Raw genomic sequence first — 10,991 nt, 5'->3', positions numbered from 1 at the left:
GGTAAAATCGAGTTGACGATTAGGTTAAATGGACAGAAGAAGGGGATGAAAAAAAAAAAGGAAAAGGAAAGGATGAGAAGAAAAGACTATGCAAAATTAGTTTAGGCGAGGGCTGAGCTCCAAGATAGGGGTGAACCCCCTACACGTCTCCTAAGACCCCCCACGACAACAACGAGCAAGGAATTGGGGGATGGGGGTGTAGTATTAGTGGCCGGAGCCGTGATCAAAGGAGAGTCTGGGGTCTTTAAACCAGTGGAGTTAGTTACAGGGAGGCTAGTTGAAAAGGTGCAAGCATCCGTGACCCTAGTAAGGGTACAAAATCTTCATTATTGGCCATGGTAAGCCTGAATTACGGGGGGAAGTTAAAGGTCCACCCCTCACGGTCCCCATGGGGATAATGGCTAAACAATTAACCAAGGTAATACCGTGTACATGGCTCCTTGAGGCCGTTCATGACTGGCACAAAGTCAGACTTTCACCCTTTTAACACGGCTCTCATTTAATATGGTTTGGCATGTCTCACAACCACATATTTAATCCATACATTTTTTCTATGGTTACAGTTTATAAATGAAGCTTTAAAATGGGAGATCAGAAAAAAAAATCACGGCCACATTTCTGACATTAACGGAGAAGAGGTCGATTTGGTAAAACAGGACAGAACACTCCACCAACATAAACTTCATGGGGACGTCATGTTTACGGAAGCTAATCTTGGCAATATTGGTGTAGGACTTAGGTTGGCCTCTGGGAGGAATAGTGTAGCACTGGACTACAATTGCATCATAGTCGACGAGGCATACGAGCAAATCGTTTTCACGATTTGACCAGTCCTGGTTGTAGACCAGATAGTCAGTTGGAGAAACGGAAACAGTTCCGGTACAAGTATTAGGGAAAGAGTGAGGTCAGTCAGGGTATATAGTGTACGAACTTGGGACTCGGATGTAATTGTGACAAGGCGTGAACGATCAAAATGACTGCAAAAGGAATTTTTCTTACTTGTTTTTTGAGACATTGTTTTTTATCCCACTTGGCTGGGCCAAAAAGGGTACTCAAAAGTAGAGGTGGAAGCAGTAGAAGGACGAGGGCGAGAGGAAGATGGGGCTGTATGGAGAGAGGTAGTACTATTGGGAAGACATTAAGGATAAATAGTAGTAATAAGGGGGTGGGGTAGACAATGGAGAAGACTGTGCAGTAGAAGATGGAGTGGAAGATGTTGAGAGAGAGGAAAGGATGTATTCTGAAGGTTGAGTAATGACCTGGGTGGATGATTTGGAATGGATAGACAGCAAACATCGAGGAGAGGATATTAATATCAGTCGGAGCCGTGGTCAAAGCAGAGGCAGGGGTCGGGAAATCAATGAAATCAAATTTAGATAGGCTAGTTGATGAAGGGACAAGCCTTAATACCCCTTCATTATTGGCCATGGTGAGCCCGAAAAAATGGGAAGAGGAAACGGTCTACCCCTCAGGATCCCCACGAGGGGTAAGGGCTAGACAATTAACCATGGGAATACCGTGCCCACGGCTCCCGGAAGCCGTTCATGACTGACACAAAGCCAACCTTTCATCCTTTCAGCACGGCTCTCACACCTTAGGAAGTGGGCAGAAGATGGGATGATGAAGATAGTGAATGGTTAATGGTTAATGGTTAAAAGCAAAATAAATGTGCTAGACATCCAAGGTCATGTAGCACTATAGTAAATGGTAGTGAAGGGTGGTTGAGTTAGTGATTAATTGTCAAAGCTGGGCAAAGGAATTTACGAGTAAATGGGTTAAGGTTGGGTAAGGTAATGTATAAGGGTTAGATCAAGTGAAGGATGTATATGCATTTGAGGAATGAAAACAGGTTGTCAAAGCAGAAAGTGTGAGAAGTTGTGGGAGGGATCACGAAAAATCGGTTCCATTTGGCTGGGCTAAATAGATTATTTAAGAATTTTGTAGAGATGGGGGTAGTAGAAGGGAGGTAGTGTTATGGGGAGGTGGACAATAAGGTTGTAAGGTAGTAATAAGGGAGGATGGGGTAGTTGATGAAGAAGGTTGTGGGGGTATAGTTGTTGAAGTTGAGCATGTTGGGAGTAGAAATGTCTCCTGGGGTGTTGATTTGGGTGGATACTGTACTAGTAGGCATTGAGGAGGGGGTATTAGTTGTAGTGTTCAGAGCCGTGGTCAAAGGAGAGCCTGGGGTCAGGGAATCGGGCGAGTTTGAATTGGTGGAGCTATTTGATGAAGAGGCAAGCCTCATTGCCTCTAATAATGGTATGGTTAATGGTTAAAAGCATAATAAATGTGCTATCTAATAATGGTATAAAATCTTTATTGTTGGCCATGATAAGCCTGGAGTGTGTTGGGGAGAGAAACGGTCTACCCCTCTGGGTCCCTTGAGGGGTAAGGGCTAGACAACTAAAGCAGGGGAATACCGTGCCCATGGCTCCCTCAGGCCGTTCAGGACTGGCACAAAGTCAGCCTTTCATCCTTTCAGCACGGCTCTCACACCTTAGGAAGTGGATAGTAGAAGGGGTTGGTGAAGGGACAGAAACAAAAAAGGAGGGGAAAAAAAAGACCATGCAAAATTTGTTGAGTCGAAGGCTGAGTCCCAAGGTTGGGGAGTTCCCCAGCATTGGGTCCCAGTCTCCGCCTCCTAAGCCCCCCTACGACAACAACGGGGAATGGATTGGGGGGAAAGATAGTGAAAGGAAAGGGGGAGAAGAAAAGACCATGCAAAATTAGTTGAGGCGAGGGCTGAGATCCAAAGCAGGGTGATCCCCTCGATTGGGCCACAGTCCCCATCTCCTAAGCCCCCAACAACAACGAGCAAGTGATTAGGCGGGACATGTATGCAAGCACTAATTGGCTGCCATAAAAAAAAAAAAAAAAAAAAAAAAAAGTAGTCCAATTGACAACGGATTTGATATACCTTCCAGGTTTGTTTAACCCCTGACCTCCATACCACACAAAAGGATGCTTAAGCTAATGAAACAATACTCATACCGTTCAATTTTATTGACATTTGTTTATAAAATGTATGATTCTGATGCATGTTAAACCAAAATAATATTCTCTACAGACTCTGCAGTTTAAATTTCTTAATTCTACCTGATCTATGAAAATTTTGTAAGATATCTCTTCTTACAAGCTACCCTTGGCTTATATTATAATGCCTTAGTAAGCCAGTCTGCAAGTCAATTTGAATACAATACATTTAGTTAGAAAAAATAATTTAGAAAATAACTATTACCAATGTTTAGCAATACGTGCTGTTGCAGGCTTTTACACCACTGGTTGCCTAGAGCACTTACAATGTTAGGAGTAAAATACTTCTTGACTACAATCACCTGAAATAGATATCTTGTTTGGGCGATTCGAGACAAACATGCACTGAAGGGGTTATTTCTTAAATAATTTCCTTGAGTGCATTTCTGTCAAGTGTAAACAAAGGTTACACTAAATCAGTAATTTAATTTGTGAATAATTCATACCTGAAACAAATTAGAGGTATGTCCAGGTATACTTTCAAGGATCCCTAATGGCTATTTCAACAGGAATCAATGCAATGTTAGTATTCAAATGAAAAATAGAAAGAAAAGGGCAGAGGTAGCAGAGGAAGAGTTATACATAGGAATTACAAAGTGAAAAGGAATTCGTAAAAAAAAAAAATAAGTTGCCACTATTTTCAATGTAAATGATACTCCATTCCCTACCAAAGAAAGAACTGAGAAGAACATTAAATAATAATAATAATAATCAACAGAAGACAGGTTACCTAGAAATAAAAACTACCAGTATGTACAAAACTGCATAACTGTATTTGAATATGATGATATAAACAAATCTAATGAGGAATGCAAAATAATGAGTGGTTCAGTCAGATATAAATTAATCAGAACTGAACTGCAGGAAATGAACAAAAAAATAGGAAGAGAAACTGATAATGTAAGGAAGTAGGCAACTATGAAAGATTGATAAAAAAAGGTATTGAACATTGGTACATGTAAATCTCAAATAACCACCCCATTAATGCATTCCATACAATGTATATTGTGAACATCAACCCAAAAAAATATCTGACAAACTTAAATAAAAATACTGAAACCAAATTTGTGATATGGAATCTCCCTTTAGCAATATGGTGAAATAAATAATACCGATGTTAACACTATGCACTGCAAATGCTATACAGAACATTACCTGGTCTAAGCACTTAGGATACAAAAGCATCAACTGTCATACAAATATTGTTTTGGAAATCCCTGAACAAATAATGATCTGTGGTAATGACATGTACTCCTGCAAACTATCACACTCCCCCTTTTTTCTCACTCTCAACAAACTACCAATGCTGGCACATGTTCGACTCCTCAGCTCTCAAAGCAGGATCATCCACTAAGGTGTTACTAAGTACATCCCATCTTTCCTTTAAATAATACTATCCAAGTTACCATACACCATAACTGTGACATTACAAATTTGTTTTTAAAAAATCTATTGCAAAAGCTATTATGCATAAATAAACAACCATTGTACTGTACTGACAATCAATACAATACCATTTGAGTGGGAAAAATGTTTGTTCTTGTAACTGTGTAACTGTACTCAGCACCTTTCCTCCTGTTGTCTAGTCACTCTTATTGGATAAAATATCTCTTATATTGTCTGCAGCTCAAGAATTAGGAGATCAGCTGAAGATTCAGATGTTACTTGTGTTATCATCAAATGCAATATTCTCTTAGGTTCCTCAATATTGAAAGCAAAAGGTATAATAAAATAAAAATGTACTATACAAAGTCCCAAAGACAATAAAAATTATCACTTTGCCATCACTTCTGCACATCCTGACACAGGATGAAATGCACAGTCCAAAGTAAAATTCTCTGCAGAAAAACAGTATCATTAAAAGTAAAAGCAAAAATCAAAATTGATAGAAATAATATCTATAATGATATAGGCAATGGTACTAAAATGGGACAAGGATGTGGAGTGCTTCCAGCAATCCCTTTCCTTCAAAAATTCTGAATGCTATTCCATCTTCATGAATAAGTGTCCAAGTGGCAGGTACAGCTGTGTAAATAAATTTATACAAAAATATGCTACAAAAGTTCCAAACTAACTCAGTCTTCTTCCATTGGCTGGGCTTTATCTTCACTCTCCAGAGAACTTGAACAACTAACACTGGCAACATCCTTTTCTGTAGTATCTTCATTTTTTTCAGTCGAGCTGTCTGTTGCCATTTTTTCTGTACCTTGAGAAACTGTAGAGTCTGAGTGAGATGCAGTGGAAGTTGAGGCAGCAGGACTGGTTATAGAGGTAGGTTCTGGGGTGTCCTCTTCTTCACCAGATGATACACCTTCTGAAGGTGAAGGTGGAAGTGGTGCTGCTGTTGGTGAAGGTGTAGCATTGGTGCTCCCAGGGGGTGATGCTGCCTGACTGAGGTCTGAATCAGTGGTTCTTGTAAGAGCAGATTCTGGTTCAGTGGCAGGAGAAGGAATGCCAGGACTGGATTCAGAGGTTTCTGAGCAAGATGTTGCTGAAACAGCAACAGAACAATCTGAGGGTTGGCTGGAGAATGCAGATGTCTGTGGATGAGATGTGCTGTCAGCCTCATGACTATCTTCACTCTGCTGCTCCTGCATGGATCGTCCTTCTGACACAACTACTTCTGGTTCATTTCTGTCACTGTTGTCTGCTACAGCTGTTGCCTCAGAGCTGCCTTCTTTTTCAACCTGTGAATAAATGTGAACCACAATTAATACAAAGACCAAACAATTTGTTCAACCTTCAAACTTCAACTAACTTTATCATTCAATTTCTATGGTCAAATATGCAACTTGCCTGACATAAACATTTCCTTCTGAACTTTTTATAGATACATAATAAAATTTTCATAAGAACTGAAGCAAAATCAATCAAATTACCCAAAATAATCTAGTCAATGCAAATTTATGAAATGTTGAATTTCTACAAAAACTTTAGTTATTCTTAAAACTCCTTTACTATTTAAAACTAGTCAAGATTGGGAATACAATCACAGTAGTTATCTAATTTTTAAAAATCAGTTAACATTTTGATGGAAATAAATAAGAACTCTGTATACCTGGTTCCCTGATAATAGGTACTCTACTTTATGGTATATAGAAGATAGAATGCGAGCCTACTTTAGGAAATATTTGTCAATAAAGCATCCTTATCACTTCATTGCTAATTATTTATCTGAAGAGTTGCATTCATGAAATAACAGTTCTTCCCCACCAAATACTATAACCTTTGAAATGATTAACGCCTGCAAACCACTAATCCTTCATCTTGTCTACTCCCTTACAATGAGTAATGCCTAATTCTTCAAGTTTCACTAAGGCAGATTTTGTTTCTGAAATCTTGAGAGCTTGATTTTAAACACCAGAAGAATATTCAATTTTTTCAAGACTTTTAAATATTTTTTGAATGAAAATCTTGAAAAAGTCATAGCGTGTTATTTTGGTGTACTTTGATATCGTCCTTATTGCCATCCAGTCATCCTCATTTATTTTTGAAAGAGTTTGTTGAGGTATTAGAAAGAAAAAGAAAAGAAAAGAAATGAAAAAAAAAAATAATAATAATTGACACATTTCATCATTTAGAACATTCTGAAATTATCCATGTCAAATTCTATATGATACCTTTTTATGGTGTGTTAACCCTATATTGCCCAGCATGACGAATGGGGAGCTGATAGAAAGCCTTTGCTAATAATATATAAAGCACTCATTAGGTCTAAAGTAGATTATGGGTCAGGACTAGACTAATTCGTCAGACCTGCCACAGAAACAACTACAGCAATTCTATCCAGTGCTGAGTCAATAGAATTTACATGACGAATTGTCATGCTGGGCAATATAGGGTTAAGGCGTAAAAACATATGCCTCGTCTGAACAAAATATATATTTACATGTTTAACCCTTACAATCCTGATGACGTGACCCTCATGTCTAGAAAAAAATTGGCTTGTGGAGTGGGTGATGTGAACATGCTTTCATGGGAACATTTGGCTGGGGCCGGGGTGGCGGGAGCTTGCTGTCATGAGAATTTTGGCTGAAGGCCGGGGAAACTGGAAAGGCCATTTAGAAAGGGGCCATTGTATTACTTCAATCAATAAATGAGTATAGAATGTACCACCCATGAGCGATGAATGGAAGAGGAATCCCTTAATAATGGGTGAAAAAAGAAAAGAAAAAAAGAAAAGAAAGAAAAAAGAAAGAAGAAGAAGAAGAAGACGAAGAAGAAGAAGAAGAAGAAGAAGAAGAAGAAAAAAAAAAACCTGTTATGACACCTCAGAGCATGACCCGTCGGGAAGGGGTTAATGCTCTGTATCCTATACCTGACTGCCTTGACCAGCAGTTTGTTACCAAATATGTAATATTATGGAGAGAGAGAGAGAGAAAAAAGCTATAAACACCCACAAGCTGCACACCTGTCAAGAGTGGCTGCTCATGTAAACTTAATGACTGTATTCTGGGCCATGAACAGGCATGGGAGCATCAAAATCAAGGGGGTTAATGGTGAACAAGACATAACCAGAACTATACCCATAATCGGTGTGTGAAAGGGAAAGAGGAAAACAAAGAATGGAAGCATTGGCTGCATGACACATGCCATACAATGCTAGAATCACTTTCACATTTACTGTAAAAGCAAAAATAACACAACAGGAGGGTTTATACAGAGAAGAGGGTATGGTGGGTGTGGTTGGATGTTCAATAACATTTGTTCACAAATTAGAGACTGTAATCAACTGTTACAACTGGCCTTGTGATCTCATAATTCCAAGTGAAGTCACCAACTCCAGCCATGGACTGATCAATGGTGTAAATAAAGGCATTCTTGAATATATATACACCCATGATTTCAATGTGAAAAGGCACTAGTATGAAGATTAACATGTTCTGAATCAAATTTAATTCAAGTTGTGCAATGTAGTAGAAATACAAACATTCATAGACTTCACAAGGAATGAAAAAGTAAGTTGTTCGCTAATCGTCCATATAAATGTCACACATATTATATGCTAGTCAGTGTATGCAATGGCACTGCAATCAGTCTTACCATTTTGAACAATTTTATCTGCCAGTGAAGAAAAATAACGTCTGGTAAGCAGGCATGGATATATCTACATTAATGATGACTTATATTTTTTCCCTCTAAACAATAATGCCATAAATGCAAAAACAAACTGAATCCTAAATAAACAAATAAAGAAATTACTCAGATCTATATTACAATAAATTTAGCAGAAGACTTATGATATTTACTCCTATTGCCTCCATGACAGCAATTAAGAATATCCTCAGGTAAGAAAAATCCTTCATTCACTGCCCTATGTTTAAAAATAATGGCTCTTTCTTACTTTGTGGTTGTCCTCAGGCTGGTGTTGTTGGAGAATTTGCTCTGAGTTGTCTTCCACAGAATCTGGGCTGCCTTGGGTTGCCCTTGTTGGAGATGATTCTGGTGTTGAATTTAGGCTTTGTTCCTTAGCATCCTCAGTGTTGTCTACACAGGAACTGTCTGATGAACATACCTCAGGGGGTAATGACAAGACCATTTCCTCTTTCTCCTTTTTAGCTTGAATTTCCTCATTCCCATCGGCCAATTCACTAGCAACACTTTCACTTGTGCAAACTTGCTGACCTGAAGTACTCTCTTCTACAGACATTTTACTCTCTTCTTCCTCCTCAGTCTTCATGGATAAACAAGTGGCTTCAGCTTCAGCTGTTTCCATAGCTTCCTCTTCAGTTCTGGCACTACTACAACTACTGCTGCTACTGCTGCTGCTGCTACTACTGCTGCTGGTATTACTCCCATCATCGCTTGCCTCTGCTTCCATGTTGTCTGTCTCATGTGGTGCTGCCAAGGCATCAGCTTTCTCTTGTGGTTGTGGAAGATCATCAGCAGAACCTGATGCTTTGACCAAGGAGCTTTCTTCTGTTCTTGCCTTTTTAGCAGGAGGCTCTGAATTTTCCACCACTGGGGAGAGATTCATCTCTTCAGTCTGAGCAATACTTGGGCCATTGGCTTCTGAACCTGTCACTTGGCTTTCACACATGTTCATATCAGGGTCATATGCATCTGAAAGCATGAGAAAAACACAACTTAAAGAATTTTCACTATTCTTTTCACTTTATGAAAATTATAGGATATTCTTTATACATTCCAAACAAGTTATTGCCTGATAAAGTTGGGCTATCCTGACAATCATCAGTAGTGGAAAAAACAGGGTATAACATCTATATTAATTTTGAGTTGGCAGTTATGCACCTTTAACCCAATGGCGTCGGGTATAGAAAATTAAAAAAACTCTACGCTCTGGCAAACGGCGGCAGCGCGCCGACTCTGAGCGCGTGAATTCGGTACATCAAGCCGAATCATTGCCTCGGGGCGTTTTGGCGCGGCGCCGCTCCAGACAGCCGCACGCCTCAAATCGGGCGTATTGTTATGGCGGCGATAGCCGTGACCCGTCGCCATTGGGTTAAGCAAGATATGAATAGTTTAAACAAAAGAAATACTTTAACATCATATATCCATCTTTCTCATAATCATGAAAGTAAAGTAAACATTTGTTTTTTAAAATCCTAATTGTACAAATTTATGGAGCAGTAAGGAAACACAATATTAAATTACCATTCATATTATTTGAGATGGAATGTGGGTGATGAGGAGAGGGCACCCTCTTATGGTGATGGGAGTGTGTAGACGTTGGAGAAGAAACACCTGAAACTGTGGAAGCATGGAGGCCCCCCTCTTGAAGACCATTCACAAGGGTCTGCCCATCATCTCCACCTCGACGCCTGCAAGAATTTGGTATTAAAATTCATTCTCCAAACTACAGTTAACAAAAATAAACATGCAAGTAAGACACTAAGGTAGGCTCAAATGTATACTTTATTACTAGATGTCAATAGAAAAGCTGGAAAGAAAGAAAGAAGAAGGAATGAAATAACACAAAAATTATCAAAATAATTTTATCAATAATGAGAGAGATCACTGATGATGCAATATCTATCCAATATCTTTTTGACATACCCCATCTTTGTATTCACTCTTTATATCCTTAATTCCCTCCCTCTTTACAAGTCTTTTTGTCCCCTCTACCCTTCCCTCCCCCATACTACTTCAACCATTGACACATCTCAGTGCATTACGGCAATATCTGTCCTCTGGGATCTGACATGTAAAAGAACAATAATGGGACAGGAGCGGTGTAATTTGGATTACAGAGGATTCTGTCATGCATACAAGACATTCACATCATCAATTAGCTTCTAGATTTGGGGTGGGGATCCTTGGATCAATTGTAAAAGTAAACAAATTCCCTCTTCCTATAAAAATGAAAGGAAGTGTGGGAATCTGTAAGTTTCTTTTCTATTTACTAATAAAAAAAATCTGGGTTCCCTTGTATAAAAATTGGTATACAGAAAGTGTTTGATTCATTTTGATTATTTACTGATATTTATTTCCAATCACTTATTGCTTTCATACTAATATCTAGCTATGTTCAGATTTGAGCTGGTATCAGTTTGCATCCATGCCATAATGAAAACTTAGATAAACCCTTTGCTTCCAAGATGGCAAAAATACATGACATATCCACTGAATATTTTGCTTATTAACTATCTTTATGCATAGATGGCTCCACATAATCACCAAGGAGTCAATTACTAGCCTTCATATCTCATCTGCTTACCTTTTTCTTAGATTTAAAAAAAAATATTTGTTTTATTTCTCTTTGAATTTTTAACAATAAAATAATCATAATGTCATTAATAATAACATAACTGTCAACCACTTGGATCCTGGTGACATGACCATCACAACATGAAAAATTTGGCTGAGAGCAGTTGTCAGGAATATGCCACCATGTAAAAATTGACTGAGGGCTGAGGGGAAAGGCATATGCCATCATGAAAGCTTCTGCTAAAGGACAGGGTGACAGGCATGACAAGTGCACAAAGTTCTCAGAGGAA

General features: G+C 38.7%; 1 protein-coding gene across 2 annotated transcripts in view; it reads right to left on the bottom strand.

Annotated features, from left to right (window-relative positions):
* Nucleotides 1-2,985: 2,985 nt before the first annotated feature.
* LOC125031516 (uncharacterized protein DDB_G0271670-like) overlaps nt 2,986-10,991 on the bottom strand; it is a 22,804-nt gene continuing 14,798 nt past the window's right edge. For both annotated transcript variants that reach the window (XM_047622396.1, XM_047622403.1), the window contains exons 6-8: nt 9,649-9,815; nt 8,378-9,096; nt 2,986-5,720 (exon numbers count right to left, since the gene is read on the bottom strand). In XM_047622396.1, the coding sequence (XP_047478352.1) occupies nt 5,109-5,720; nt 8,378-9,096; nt 9,649-9,815 (1,498 nt within the window). In that variant the 3' untranslated portion in view covers nt 2,986-5,108. The remainder of the gene's footprint in view (nt 5,721-8,377; nt 9,097-9,648; nt 9,816-10,991) is intronic.

The sequence above is a fragment of the Penaeus chinensis genome, chromosome 2, assembly GCF_019202785.1.
Source record: "Penaeus chinensis breed Huanghai No. 1 chromosome 2, ASM1920278v2, whole genome shotgun sequence".
Classification (NCBI taxonomy): domain Eukaryota; kingdom Metazoa; phylum Arthropoda; class Malacostraca; order Decapoda; family Penaeidae; genus Penaeus; species Penaeus chinensis.
This window is presented reverse-complemented; position numbering and strand designations above follow the sequence as displayed.